Source organism: Sinocyclocheilus anshuiensis, unplaced genomic scaffold (genome assembly GCF_001515605.1).
Source record: "Sinocyclocheilus anshuiensis isolate Anshui unplaced genomic scaffold, SAMN03320099.WGS_v1.1 scaffold702, whole genome shotgun sequence".
NCBI lineage: Eukaryota > Metazoa > Chordata > Actinopteri > Cypriniformes > Cyprinidae > Sinocyclocheilus > Sinocyclocheilus anshuiensis.
In genome coordinates this window covers 1,161,421-1,176,750 of record NW_015548184.1, presented here as the reverse complement: position 1 = coordinate 1,176,750, position 15,330 = coordinate 1,161,421, and the positions used below count along the sequence as shown (strand labels likewise).

At 40.9% G+C, this 15,330-nt stretch overlaps 1 protein-coding gene across 1 annotated transcript in view; it reads left to right on the top strand.

Moving 5' to 3' along the window:
• The first annotated feature begins 2,790 nt into the window (after positions 1 to 2,790).
• mms22l (MMS22-like, DNA repair protein) overlaps positions 2,791 to 15,330 on the top strand; it is a 19,603-nt gene continuing 7,063 nt past the window's right edge. The window contains exons 1-15 of the mRNA XM_016508004.1: positions 2,791 to 2,886; positions 3,235 to 3,432; positions 3,514 to 3,639; positions 3,732 to 3,784; positions 3,880 to 3,967; positions 4,046 to 4,223; positions 5,286 to 5,379; positions 5,472 to 5,602; positions 5,685 to 5,798; positions 5,880 to 6,056; positions 6,144 to 6,206; positions 6,362 to 6,481; positions 7,191 to 7,426; positions 9,536 to 10,045; positions 15,041 to 15,228. Of these exons, the coding sequence (XP_016363490.1) occupies positions 2,846 to 2,886; positions 3,235 to 3,432; positions 3,514 to 3,639; positions 3,732 to 3,784; positions 3,880 to 3,967; positions 4,046 to 4,223; positions 5,286 to 5,379; positions 5,472 to 5,602; positions 5,685 to 5,798; positions 5,880 to 6,056; positions 6,144 to 6,206; positions 6,362 to 6,481; positions 7,191 to 7,426; positions 9,536 to 10,045; positions 15,041 to 15,228 (2,317 nt within the window). The 5' untranslated portion in view covers positions 2,791 to 2,845. The remainder of the gene's footprint in view (positions 2,887 to 3,234; positions 3,433 to 3,513; positions 3,640 to 3,731; positions 3,785 to 3,879; positions 3,968 to 4,045; positions 4,224 to 5,285; positions 5,380 to 5,471; positions 5,603 to 5,684; positions 5,799 to 5,879; positions 6,057 to 6,143; positions 6,207 to 6,361; positions 6,482 to 7,190; positions 7,427 to 9,535; positions 10,046 to 15,040; positions 15,229 to 15,330) is intronic.

The following is a 15,330-nucleotide window of genomic DNA, read 5'->3' as shown; positions in this document are numbered from 1 at the left end:
ATGCATTTATCTAACTTTACCTTCACTCACCATCTGCAGGGCTCCACTATATTCTTTGCACAGAGTTCAGAAAGCACAGACAAATATTTAAAATGAAGTAAGAGTAATATTTAGGTCAACTTTGCATAAACATTATAGCAAAGAAATTAATGTTAAAAGGAATCATTTATGGACTGATTTTAGATGTTTCAGACGCATGGTTTGGCAGAGAACGGATGTGATATGAAAAGAGAGGTTCCCTGCTCCTCAAAATCGCCCAGTCAATCTTTCAGTAAAGCTGGGACCTATTCCCACTAAGCTGCCCTTTGCCTGAGGAAGTGAGGAAGGAGGGGGCCAGGGGTCTGCCATACAGATGATCCATTCCACAAAGCGAACATTCAGCACAAGGGTCCCAGGGCCTACAGGGACTCTGATAAAGCACCTGGACATTTTTATAGACAAACTACTTATTTTTTTCCCCTCATATCGCTTAGGACGACTGATAACTTTATATTTCTCTAAAGCGCTGTGCTGAAAAGGCTGAGGGAAAAGGCCTTTCAGCAGTTTAATTGATCAAGACGAAGCCATGGGGGGCACCTTCAGATAAAAGAGACGGGAACGTTTTGAAGTACAATGGTGGAATCTTTTTTTGGAAGGAACCCAATAAGGAGTAAAATATGAGTCATTACTTAAACTCATTGTGGAGCTTTAACTGTATGTCGCTTTTAAAGTACGCTTTTTGTAGACCTATTAGAGACAGGGATTTATTCTGTTGAGTACTTGTTTTATACTTAACCCTTATTGTTTTTTCTTTGTATCCTGGGGGAAACAGACATGGGGCAACAAGCAAGTGGGTCCAATTTGTGAGAAAAACAATATTGGGTCCCTGCAACTACTCAGTTCAAATGACTTGGTATGAAAAATCTGGCATCAACTTGCCATCTTTAACTAAAGGTATTCCAGCATAGTTTGAATTTCCTTGACCTTTAGGTAAATGTGGATATATGTTGAATGTGTTTTTCATATAAAAGGTACAAATTGTAAAATTGAAAATAATATTTGAGGGGGAAAGGTAGATAAATAAGTCCTACTGCATTAGAAAACAGAAATTATAAATTGTTTTTTATGCCCATGGCCTTTTAATGGTTAACTCAAGTAGAATAGTTTTTTGCACTTAATAAAAGTGAATTTAAAAGGGTCAAATAGTTTAACATAAATTAATTGTTTTAAATAGCCATAGGATGCCCTTCAAGCAGGCATACTTTTCAAGTCTATTTGCATTTCTACTTTGTATTTGCCCTTGAACTATTCCTTGTTTTCACAAGGGTCGTACCTGTTGATAATAAGACGAACTAGGCCATACATCTGTATGCTCCAAATATATTGCAACATATGAAGAGTTCAGATGCAAAACCCTCTAAGTGCCATCTGAAATTTTCTTCTAAAATTAGCATTTTTATCAGGCTCCTATGTTTAGGTTCAGTCATTTTACTTTAATGGCAATGTATATAGGTCATTTTCTATGCCATTATAGTGAAATAAATTAACATAAATATAGGAGTCTGATAAAAAAATGCTAATTTTAGATTAAAATTTCAGATGGTACTTAGAGGCTTTTGCATCTGAACTCTTCATATAGACAATAGCTCATCTCATCCTTACAACTGCAGTGAGTTCATGCACACTAATCAGCATATTGCTTGTCACGTCCTAGTGCTCTCATTACACAGGAACATCATTTCATTCACAAATTATGGACGTAAATTATTCAGAACTAATAGATTGAGACAGACGGTGGCAGCCTCTAGGATAACCTAATCACTTCACTAAAAAATTGCTACAAAATGGGACTCACTTGAAAATTCTGACTGTCTGAAAATCTGGACAGCAGTTTCAATGTTCGCTTAGTAGGGGGGTTGTTAGGTTTTGAGACACAACCTCGGTTTACATTTTGCAAAAAATACAAATTATTCTCTCTGCATGCACGCAAGTATTTAAAATATAAAAAAATGCAATTGACATCCATTTTCAGTGCCCTGTTCTTGTTAGACATCACAAAATCACATCCAGAGAGGGTGGAGGGCGTTTTAGTGAGATCTCTCCTCCCTTTCGGCCAGCGAAAACAATGGTTAGAGTCAACATGACTTTAATTGTCTTTCTTACCTTCTGTCCGTGCGCGCGGTGAGCTGTACAGATCCTCGTACTTACTGCAAGACGCAAACATACAACATGACATCAGTTCGTCTTTTGTCGTAGATGTATGAAAAAACGGAAAAAACGGACGACAAATGTTGCTTTGACATGCCGTTACATCCGCATATAAATGTAGCCTGAGCGTCGAGAGCGTCGAATAAAAGATTATCAAATCGAGATATCTGCATTCAGATGCAGGGACTGAAAAGATGCTTTTAAATGTATGCAAGGTGATGGCCAAAGCTGCAGCCGGCGGAGATCTGCATATGGAAATCAGGATAACCTTGGGTCCAATTTTACTTAACAGTGATGTACTGGTTATTAATTAGACCGGAGTAATGTGGGGCAGACCAAGGAACTTAAAAGACGTATTAATGCATCACGATTCAAAATCACCTCTCCTATTTCTTTACTGCCAGCCTGGAGCTGTGATTTAAACGACAATAACTCATTTATTGCATGTAATGTCAATATATTGTCGTTTTATATGTTGCGCGGTCTTTAATACGTTTCATTACTAACAAAGACAAAATACACAGTAACTTTTCGACGTTTCAATCACTGTTTGCAATGCGTTAATATTATTACAGATCCTGAGAGCGGTTTGGATGACCGACATGTTCTTGCGCTTGCGCAGTGTTGCTGTGACTGTAGCGCGGGAGTGCAGTGATACATGGTCGTTCATAGACGCAGTAGTTGTCAACAAGTGTTGAAGTAAGTGTTATTACAGAAGTTATTAGATCCTAAATGACTGAAATTGGTGTATCTGTTAAAAATGGTAGGTTTCGCTTTCTGCTGATACAATTTCCAGGTCAATAACTCACAATATAGCGCTGTAGATCTGAAAGAGAAGTGTTCACTGCTAAAAATAACAGCGTAAACCAACCTAAGATACTTGCTGGTCTTTCCTGGTTTACGGTTGCCTTAAAGCCTAGCCAAGCCAATGTTTTTTGTTTATGATTTTTTTTTTAATGGTTTTTTAATTACATTAAATTGTCTAATTCGTGGTTAAAATGTTTTTGATTGCATTATTTTCATTGTCTCTTTCAAAACTCTTCCCAGTGGTCTATTCCATCCTGTTGACATGGAGGGGGAGTTCTCGCAGTCCCTCACCCCACCTGTATCCCCATCTGCTCTGGATCATTATGGTGAATCTGCTCCCAGTCGGCCTCCATGCTTCACCTGTGCTTATGAACCAGGTAGAGAAGAGACAGGACGACTGTCATCAAATGGCTACATCAGCAGAGGAGCCCTGAAGAGGTACTAAGTCCTGGTGTTATAATGATGATATACTCGGTGTCAACCTGTCTTAAACTTACATCCTCTTTTCTCTATGTTTAGGTTGCTGTTGAAGCTCGATCCAGCTCCTGTGGATTTTGAGGGGGACACGGTTGATATTTTTGACTTCCCATGGGTGACAGAAACAGCGCTGGTAGAATCGACCAAACTTCTGTTTGGCTTGTTCAGGTAGGAGTGCAGGTGTGTTGGCTCTGGAGGATTGCCATGTTGTCTGCTGAAACAGGAAGTCTGCTAATTTGACAATCTGTCTTTCCTTTCAGACAAAAGGTGTTAAAACTGGAGACGCTGGTGCAGTCCAGCTCACATGATTTTGGTAAGCATGTGGAGACAGACTTTTTGGGAAGAGTTGTTACAGTCTGACAGTACTTTGCAGCCGAAATATGAATAACTATATTTTGACGCTTTCAGGTCAAGCGAGCAGTCTTCATTATGAGGCAGAGGAACTGAGACAGCAGTGTGTGCTGTTCCTCAGCTATATCAAGGTCTTCATTTACAGGTAGAGAACAGATTGCTGTGGCTTGATAGTAGCGAAATAATATCCAAAACTGGTTTCACGTTGTGTTTTGCTCTCCAGGTTTTTGGAGCCCTCACAATCCCTAGATGAAGGTCCTGTTCATCCCTTTAAAGACGCAGAGGCTCAACTGCCCTCAGTCTTGGTGGAGGAGCTCTTCAGTATCACACAGCTTATTGGACGAATCAAAAATCTGCCAGCCAACGTCCAGAGTGCTCTTACGATTCAGCATCAGGGAAAGGTACTGCAGAACACCTCTGCCATTTTCACAAGATAAATTATATCTTTTAGCCTATTGATGATATTCCTCAATATCTGGTTATGTATTTACTAAATGTCCTAACAGGATAGTTCACCCAAAAATGAAAATTTTCATCTAGTCACCCTCTAGTTGTTCCAAGCCTGTAGGAATTTTTTTTCTTCTTTTGAACACAATAGAACACATTTTGAAGAAGGTGGGTGACCAAACAGTTAATGGTCTCTACTGACTTCCATGGGATTATTTTCTGTTTTAAGTTCATGGGGACCAGCAACTGTTTGGTTACCCACCTTCTTCAAAATCTTTTTATGTTAAACAGAAATCTCATACAGGTTTGCAACAGCTTGAGAGTGAGTAAATGATAACAGGATTTTAATTTGGTTGAAATACTATTTAAATAGGGATATTTATTTTATTTTATTCAGAGGAACCATATTTTGACTGAACTTCCATTGTTGCCAAGTACTATAGGTTAAAAATGTTAAATGCAATTAAAATAATCAACACAGGAAGAGAGATCATTTTTATTTTCAGTATATGAACATATATTTATGTAACAATACTTAATATACAGCTACATTCTTCTATACAAGACACTACTCTTTAAACGTTTGATTTGCTAAGGTTTTTTAAATGTTTTTGAAAGAGGTATTTTATGCTCACTACACATTTGATTAAAAAACAGTAATATTGGGAAATATTACAATTTAAAATAACTTTATTTAAACACATTTTAAAATTTATTTTTTTATTCTGATGGCAGTGGTTGTGATGGTTTCATTAAAAGGAGCAGTTTGAAAGAATTTAATGGAAATGAAATCACAAATTAATCACATCTTTATCAGCATTTTTGCTCTCTCGGTTAACACATTCAGTCACACTTTTGGCCTCTTTGGATGGACTTTTAAAAGGTTGATGGCCAAATACAGAGTGGTTTAAAACTAATAGAGTATTGATCTGCGGCACAAGTACATTTTATTATATTTCTCTCCCTAGTAGTGAAAGAAAGTGGCATAAGGAAAAAAATCTAACTCCTCTTTACAGCTCTTTCCTCCATCTTGGCAATTATTGCATCTGCACCTGGACATCCACTGGTCTGTTCTGGAGATCTTGCATCTGTTGGAGCAAAGGATGATGGGTATGTTGCAGTAGCTGTCTCTAGATTGCACATGTGGTCCTGAATCTGGGACTGTCATACTAACGAGTGTTGGGTCCTGGTGATTTTGAAAGGTCAGGTAGTTTATGCGCACCAGTTCGTGAATTTGACAGGCGAGACGCTCACAAACATCAGTCTGTTTGAGGACCAGGTCAACAACCTGCTCTGTGATCTCATTGGCCTGGCCATGAACAAATATAATAAGGTGTGTGTTTTATAACAAACATAAACATTGTGTTGTAAAGGTTAGGAGTTAGAGCAATCTTTCATTCTCTCGCTCTCTATAGGTGAGACCAACAGAGACTTTGAACAGCCATCACTGTCACTGCCTCTGCACAAAGGAATTATGGATTCTACTCATACATTTACTGGAGCACAGGAGCAAAACCATACACACTCAGGTTAGCACATACACAATCTCAGTCAGCATAGATGGTTGTTTCGTATGATTCTTGATTCTGATTTTTTTTTTTTCAATCCAGTCTTTTTGGAGTTACGTAAATGCCCTGCTGCAGACTGTCCTGGAGGGGACGCCTTCAGGAGACCGTGACCCAGGTCTCCCCATGCACTGTAAAGACCCTGACGGCTTCACCTGGTGGTTGCTCACACACCTGGCCCAGATTGGGATGCACAACCGGAACGGCACTGCTCAACAGGAGGTAGATCAACACAAACTAGTATCACACGATGAGATTTTATTCATTTTAATAATGAATATTACATTGGTGAGTTTGTTGCCATTTCAGAAACAACTTGAGGATAATTGGAGCTTTGTGATGGGGCTGCTGAAGTCTAGCTGTGATCCAAAGGTGATTAAAATAATATTTCATATTGCGGTGTATTATGTGTTTATTTGGCTAATATGCTTGTTTGTCTTGTCTGTTTATGAATAGTATTAGATACATTTTTGCACTGTGCACATTGTGTATTCTGAAAGGTAAATATTATTATGATTAATTTTCAGAAAGCTGCACAGGAAGAACAGATACGAATGATTGTCCACTGCTGCCTCAGCCTCAGCTTGATGTGGGGCCCAAATGTCAGTGTTGTCACAACGCTATGGGAGTATTACAGCAAAAATCTAGTAAGTCATTACTGCAATTTATTTTGGTTATTTAAGCCATGATGTACAGTGGGATTCAGAGGTTTTCCCAGTTTGAATCTGGAAACAATGTTTTAAGAATTTAAATTATTATATATTATATTATATTAATTCAAACTTGGGGTGTCCATATCAGCTCATTACTGCAAGATCACATAGACATTAAATATTATTTCTGTAACTGGATACATGACATACTGTGGGACCCACATTTTTCTCCCATTTAAATCTGTAAATAAGTTTTATAAGTTAAAAGTACAGTAATTACATTTGATCATTTTAATAAATTAATTATATTACATTATATTTACATTAACTTGTCCACATCAGCTAATTACTGCAAGATCACATTCACATTTTAATTTAATACTATGTTTTAATAATTTAAATTCACTCAAACTGTTGTTGTGCTGATAATATAATTTATTAATTGGAAAAATGTCAAATTAAAGCATTTTCACTAGTGATCTCTACAATACCAGCTGTAGTTTCATAGCGACTAGATCCATGCTGAATCAGATTTTTTGCAGGGTTTCTTAGAATTGGACTTGAAGAATATATTCAATATATTGAAAAAACATTTGATGTGGACTATATTTTAATGCTGCAATTAGACAATACTTTATCAGTGTGAAAGACACCCTTCAGTACTACTTCTAATTCTGAACTCTCTTCTTTTATGTGTATGCAGAACAGCTCTTTCACCGTGCCCTGGTTAGGTGTGTCAGGGCTGGGCAGTATCAGCAGGACTCCCCTCTGTCTGTTGCAGCAGGCTAAGAGCTGCTGTAGCCCTGCATCTGTCGGCTCCAACTCTCACACGCAGCTCTACCGCTCAACCAACTCCTTCCATATCTTCCTGCGTATTCTGGCCCTTCACCTGAGCCAGGAACATGCTGGCGGCGCCCCCTGGAGACAGATCAAGGGCAGGTAAGAATGAGCCTTGAGACTCACACCTATTTTCAAAGTTTAGACCTCGTCACCCCTACGTTCTGGTTTCAAATCAGTCGCCAATTCGGTTGGCCTGGTTGAGCTCCGGTAAGAGGCTGAAACAGACAGAATCTGGATAATAAATTTTTCTGTCTGGACCGCGCTCAGCCATGCGGCAAACGCGAAGGCTAATTAGCTAACAAGCATAGAGGTTAATTCACCTTAACGCAGGCGTTCGGGCTTCCAGCAATGCCGTGGCGGGGGCTGACTTGGCCGGCTCCAGGACCACCTCTTCCTCCCCTATACACGCACAAACACACGTGCCACACGGGGAGGTGTGGGCTGCGCTGATGGCACTCGGGCTTGGAGCGCGCTCGGTGGGAGGCACGGTGCATTAATGAGATCGGCAGGGAGCGCGTTCAAGCTCGTAGTCTGGGAATGAGCAGCATCTGCTCGTGGCAGGCGAAAAAAAAAAAAGCTGTCCATGATAAACAAACAAACAACTAGACAGGCAAAAAACGCAAACAATATCTTGACAGCCTTCCGTTCTTCTTTGGCTCATTCTCTATCTCGGGTAAGTCTCTAAAAGCTTGCGCCACTCTCTATCTGTGGTGGCGACGCAGCTCGACTCCCCGCAGCCTTGCGTGATGTGTTTTTGTCCATACATTTAACGGATGCTCAAAGGCCTGCTTGTAGTGCAGTGTGTTTGTTATGGAACCTGCAGGGTTCTGTTTGGGCCAAACAGTCAACAGTAGAATGAAGGGGGGAGTGGAGCAGGTCAATATTGATTTCTCCTTCTGCGCTGCAGCAAATTGAGCCACAAACGACAGTGCAGCTACCACTGTGTGCCTGAGTGTTTTTGACATTTAACATGGTCTTTTAAAGGCATTTCACCGTGGTGCCCGGAGGATCAAACAACACTCTCTCTCACACACACACACATAAGCAAACTTGCACATGCTGCTCACAGGCATAGCTTTCCAGAAAGACTGAACGTCTGGAGGAGGTTAGCGATGAGTTGAGTACTTGGGTTGAAATGTTTGATCCTGATGGACCCCAACAGCTTTTTAAAGCTATGGCAGCATTTGTGTTGTGGAAATATCATTGGAATGAATTAAACATTGATCAGTCTTGAGTCAATGAGGAAAATTTGTATTATTTGTATTACACTGAACAAAATTATAAATGCAACACTTTTGTTTTTGAACACAGATCTAGACAGATTTGTGAACAATATTTGAGAGAAATAGGCCTTTTGTGTACATAGAAAAAGTCTTAGATCTTTGAGTTCAGCTCATGAAAAATGGGGGCAAAAACAAAAGTGTTGCGTTTATAATTTTGTTCAGTATATTTGTAGACATTGATTGTATATTAGGGCTGAGTATCACCAACTACTCATCACAATACAAATTTCACTGTTTCCATCCAAAGTTACGAATTAAACTTGGCCTAAAATTGGAATATCGCATAAAACATTTGTGAATAAAGCACCGTTCAAGTTGAAGAGAACAAAATCATCACTTCCTGATAAACTTTCGCTAAATATCACGGAATTTTTTTTTCATTTGCTGCAGTAGGAGACGGCACTGTATATAATAATTTTTGTATACAATAGATTACGAGCGTCAAAGCGCTCAGACGAAATGTGGTCATGTTATCTTATTTTTGGAGCCTGATATTTGGAAACGCAGTTCTGGGAGTTAATTATAACAAAGCACTTTGACAAAACTTTGCTCAAGCATTTTAGAATGACAAAACTAGCATTTCAGATGCTGTGCCATGAGATCAGTCCGTTGGTTGGTCCAGTTTTATGATCGTCTTTTTTGATGCGCATTAAGGAATTTATTTGGTAAAAGTGTTTCCATCTTAGTTTGTGCATGTTTTCTTACTGGATAAGAAATGTATCCGACTTAGTTGAGACCATTTTACTAGCAAACTCAGAATTTTAGACTCCATACATTGAGAAATTTCATAAAACGCTTTCGATTCAGTAGATTCAGTAATTGAACTGTAGGAAATAAGAACATAATCCAATTCAAATTATTGATTGATTGTATCTGCACAGTATTTATTCCACATTATGACCATGTCTGTCTCATGTGTCCACAGACTCTACTCAAAGTTCCACCAGAGGCGAATGACGGAGCTCTCTGACACAGGCCTGCTGCACTTCCTGCTGCTTTTCCTGGTCCTGGCGCAGTGTGCGGAGCTGGAGGACGTGTCCAGCCGAGCGTGCGACTTACTCGCCATGCTGCCCGCTGACTCCACACCCCCGGCCCTGCGCGCGCTGCAGTGGAGGGGCCAGCTGGCTCTCGTGCTGCTGTATTTGGAGAAGGGACTGGATGCTGGCGCACTGGCGGAGCAGTTGGCCACCTACTTCAGCCAAGCGGCCCGCGAGTTCTACCTGAAGACCACCGAGCCTTCGCGCAAGCTAGCTCTCTGGGCGCCACTTAGCTCGTACCTTGAGGGGGTGAGCGAGGTGTTCGAGACGAGTCCTAATCTTACGATGTCAGAGGAGAGGCTTCTGAACGGGGGCTTTGGACTGCTGCTGCCTGCCTGCCGTCAGTCTGAGCTCAGCTCCGCTTTGGGCTTCCTGCAGACAGTGCTGGCACAATTACGGTGAGAGTACACACACGCTTTACTTTAGACGTTAAGATGTGTTTGTTCCTCAAACACACGTCCCTGTATCGCTTGTATGTTGACAATGACTTGATTGTGCAGTAGTTATAACGTAGTGTGGAGATAAGCTTATCCATTGTGCACAGAGCCCCTGTAAAGTCCCCTGTGCATCTCTAGGGGCACACGGCACCCGGGTCAGCCCGTACAGGTGCTAGAAGAGAGCTGTGTTGCATTTCGGCCCATGGGTCCGGTCCTGGCTGGAGACAGCTGAGTGTGGACTGAGCTGAAGGGAGGGACAAGTTCATGGCAGGGACATCGGTGTGCCTTACATGGCTAACATGGTCAGAGGTGGCTAGGGTGCAATCGAGTAAGGTGTCCGGGTTTGAAATCACACACACACACACAGACCTCCAAGGTAAAGAATCCACTGTTTAAGTGTCCACTCCTCTCATTTTACCCAAATCAAACTCTGAATCACTTTAACACTACTAATTCCCACAATTCACAAGCAGGATCTGTGGGTGGGAGGCCACTCATTTGCACATTAATGGACGATAAAACTGAGGCGAGCAAGTTTTTCCCGAACAGTCTCATGTTGGCACCAAGATCCCGCTGACCCAGTTTAAAGAGATGGGGCGCTCTTCGACGTGTCCTTACAAATTACTCTTAATTTACATTTACATTTAGACATTTAGCAGACGGTTTTATCCAAAGCGACTTACAAATGAGGACAATGGAAGCAATTAAAAATCAACAAAAGAGCAATGATATGCAATTGCTATTTGGCAAGGTTGAGTTGAAGGTGATGGTCCTTCATCCAACAAGAATTCATCCAGTTAGACAAGCTGAGATGCGAGCAGGTATCAACGGATCATCAACACCAGTGTGAAGGGATGTGTTAATGATGTGAGTGAGTGCAGGTACAACTGCAGGAGAAATGGCTTGAAGGAGATGAGATGGAATAGGATCAAGCGGACAAATAGTAGGATAATTAGGAAGGATGAGTTTGGAGACTTTTGCCGAAGAAGTGGTCCAAGAACTGAGCCCCGAGGCACCCCAGTAGTTAGATGTTGTGAATTGGACACCTCACCTCTCCAAGATATTTTGAAGGACCTATCTGAGAGATGAGACTCAAACCACAGGAGTGTTGAGAGTTAGACGAATTGTTAATTTTGTTATGATAGTATGTCCTTTTAACAGTGGAGACATTAGCAGAGAAGGAAGAGAGGGGTGACTGATACACATTAAGGTCAATAGTATTTTTGTTTGCGTCACACCCTTTCAGCAGCCCTGAGCTTAGAACGATGATCGCGGAGAACATCAGACAGCCAAGGGGCAGAAGGGGTGGTACGGCCTGGCCTGGAAGACAAGGGGCAGACAGTGTCTAAACAAGATGTAAGAGTGGAGCAAAAAGTATCAGTAGCACTGTTAGCATCAAGAGATGATAACTGTTTAGGGGGAGGAAGCGAAGATGAAACCATAGCAGATAGCCAGGAAGGTGAGAGCGAGTGTAGGTTACGTCAAAAGATGACATGTGGAGGGGTATGTGTTGTGTCAGGAACCATGTTGAGGTTAAGAGTGAGGAGGAAGTGATCCGAGGTGTGCAGTGTTTTTTGTGTGTAATTTCACCATGGTTCTGTTGTATCGCTTTTTATTCATGCGTTTTCACTGACACAATTAATGCATTATTATGTGGTCCGGTAAATTGAACCCTGGCTTCATTACGGCTGTTAGGTTGGAGACGGCATGCGCAAGCCTTACGTGAATTAGCCAGCACGCGGCTATGGGGCGATGTAAGGCAGACTGTAACTGACGGATGATTCACGCAGATAACAGGCCAGGCTCTAGTCACGCTCTAATTCTCCTCATCGCATTCCCTGCCACGATCCTCTGTGTGTGTGGGCAGTGAGATCGCAATGGTGACCCCTGCAGCACGTCTTTGCCAAGTGACTAATCGAGTTCTCGCCAATCGATTAATCCGGTTCCTTCCCGCTGCGCTTTCACAGTGCACACCGTCTCCCCTCAGGAGAACGGAGAGCATGGTTACACTGAGCTTAAGAAGGGAGGTAGTGAGAATTATCTCTGTTTCTGTTTCTGTTCAGCACAGCAGGGGCTGTTTGTCAAACTCATTTAAGAACACAAAACTGTTTTTATTCATTTAAACTATTAGGACAAAATAGCTTTAAAAGGATGCAAGAATTGTAGTGAATATAGACTGAAGGTTTGTTAATGAGTTGAACATTTTCAGTGATTCACCTCTTTGACTATTTTTAAAGAACTAACAGGGTTACATTACATCACCGCTATGAACTATGATTTTCTATTGTTAGTGAGTTGCAGATGGTAACTCCAGATATTCTCATTCTTGAGAGCTTTTGTTTGGATAAAAACCTGTGTGGTGCAACATGAGTCATCAGTGTTTTTGATATGTTTTCTAGGAAGAGAATGACATTTTAAATTATTTTTGTCAATATTTAGGAGTACATTTGCACAAGATTTTCCAGAGGGGGAAAAAGGTGTAAAAAAAAATGCTTTGGACCAAAATTTATTGGGAAAAGTGCTGTACAAAATCGATTGAATCATTTTAAATTAGTAATAAGTAATTAGTAATATTTTCTAGTTTCTTCATTTAGTGAGAGTAAAGACATTTCTCATTTCTGGAGGATCACATGGCAATAAAGATTGGAGCAATGGCTGCTGAAAATTTAAATTAGATAAATTAAATTTTAAAATGTATTAAAATGAAAATTATTTTAAATTGATATATTCCACATTCAAAAGATGGAAAACCCCTGAATTAGCATATAGATAATACACAAGTTAAATTTTGATTTCAGTAGGTCTATGACTGTTGCTTTGAAAATTTAGCTAGGATTCATTTAGCTGTTAATTAATATTTAGTATGCTTGCATTACATTAATTGTACTGAAATGTTCCCTAGAGCAAACCGAGCCTACAGCCTTACTGATGGGAATCTCACTCAATAACTCTTCACTACACAGTTCACCCTTCAAACGTTGACGTTGATAGCCTAAAACCTACAAATGGTTTGACATATTTACTATTGAAATGGAAAGCGAAATGTTTTCTTCTGTTTTCACAAGCACACTAGCATATTGATTAGCCTCAGAGCTTATAGACACAGACTAAAAGCCACAAAACTTGATATGGATTTCATGCCGTCTGTCCCCACTCTAGTATGCCTACTTGCTATTTTGAAAGCCATATTAACTCATACTATAACACATGCATGGTCAGAAATAAGCACCATTGCTTAATGTCACAGTGAAGGACGTGCTCCTCCATCAACGGGGTGTGTGTTGAGCGATACGGAGATATCAGAGCTTACGCACAGTGTCAGATGGCGTGCTCATGATGCTTATCTGAGTGTGTGATTCCGTGTGTCAGTTTACACGAAGGCGCCCGGCGTGATCGTGTAAGTCGGTGTGTACGTTCCAGAGGTGTGTGTTCAAAATCTGTGCTGCAGTCCGGGGAGAGATTAAACGAGTGTTCAGATGGTACGGGGTGTGTGCGTATAAGATGCCGCAATGAGGGGATTAAGTGGGGTCTCTGATGATGTCTTGTACAATGAGGGTTGATGGGTGTGAAAGGCCCATTCCGCTGCGGTAACGAAGCTAATGAATTCACTCTCTAATCGATTGTCTCAGCTCTCCGTGGATTAGATGCAACCTTGCTGGAAGGCACGAAGGTGTGTGCATGTGCGCGCACACGTGACGCTCGCCCCGACCCTTTCCCGGTGCTCTCACTTTCATCGCTGAGAATGACAGGACAGGAGGATCATCTCCAGTCTAAATGAGATTACAGCCCCTTCAGCTGCTTATCTGAGCTAATGCCAGCCGCTGCAGAGCCAGACTCGTGCTCTCAGCCTCCCATTCAGACCCAGCCTCACAGCTACCGCCAGGCCACGGAGGAACCGCTTGCCCCACACCAGCACATTCTAATCCCTCTGTCCGGAGAGATGAGGAGAAATCACAGCGAAAAGAGGGCAGATAATACAGACAGTGAGAAAGGCCGCAGTCACATTTAAGAAGGTTGAAAAGAGAAAGGAAGATTGAAATAGTATAGACGAATCTGGATAGATGAGATGGGGGAATGAAACACAAGAACTGACTTTAGGAAGAGAGGGCCAATTATTTTGAAGCTCCTCACACTTGTAGTCTGCAACAAAAAGCCAATGACACTATGATAAATTTCAAACAGTCATCAGGTGTGTGTACTATCCTGATTATGGGGGAAAAATGGGAACGGCAATGGAAAACAACATCAAACTGCTCCTCACATATGCTTAACCATTGTCTCATATTTTTCTTATTATTTTTAAGTTCCTTTTCTTCTTTATAGTACAAAAACAGACTCACACTGCTATTAAGCGAGTTTCTTTGAGAAATTTGGAGACTGGAACCAAGGGGGTCAAGGCTGGATAACACATACTGTAGTGTATGGATTTATGAAAGGCATATTAGCTTTTTAAAAGTAGCTGTGTATTCTGACTAACACAGTATATAATTTTTAAACATTGCTTTTTTTTTTACATCATATATTTATATCATATAAATATCTAATGAATATTTTATAGAATATTCAAAGGTTTGGGGTCAGAAATAATTTTTTTTTAAGAAATTAATTTTAGCAAGCATTAAATTGCCATCACAGGAATAAATTCCATTTTAACATATATTAAATAGGAAACCATTCATTTAAATTTTGATTATTTCACAATATTACTGTAAAAAAGTTGCCTTATTTTTGATCAAATAAATGCAACCTTGTGAACACAAAAACCTTTCAAAAACATTTGCTATGGTATTTAGAATATTTATATAATATTTACCGCTATCAATTTATTATAGATGGTTATTCCCCGTTTTGTTGCTTCTGGAGGGAATAATTGCATAAAGTGCTCACCAAGACGAAAAACTGCGAGTCTTCAAGTGTGTGCTTGGCATTAATTTGTTTTTCCGTTTCTCTCTTTAGGAGAGTTCACCAGCGCTGTGGCCAGCCGTCTCACTCTGTCGACTCTCTCAGTTGGGTTCCTCTCCCCAGCGTGGCTAAAGAGCGCCACCAAGCGGTGGCAGCGGCGCTCTGGTCCCACTTCTTCCCCTTCCTTTGCAGCATGAGGCTTTCCCAGACCCCCCCGCCACAGCTCGCGGACGCCGCAGCAGGTCAGGGAAACGGAGAAAATGAACTCTTTTTCTCTCAGGGGCTCTCTTTGCATGGCTGCCTTTTCTCTGTGGGCTCTGCTCTAAAAGGGGGGGGGGGGGGGG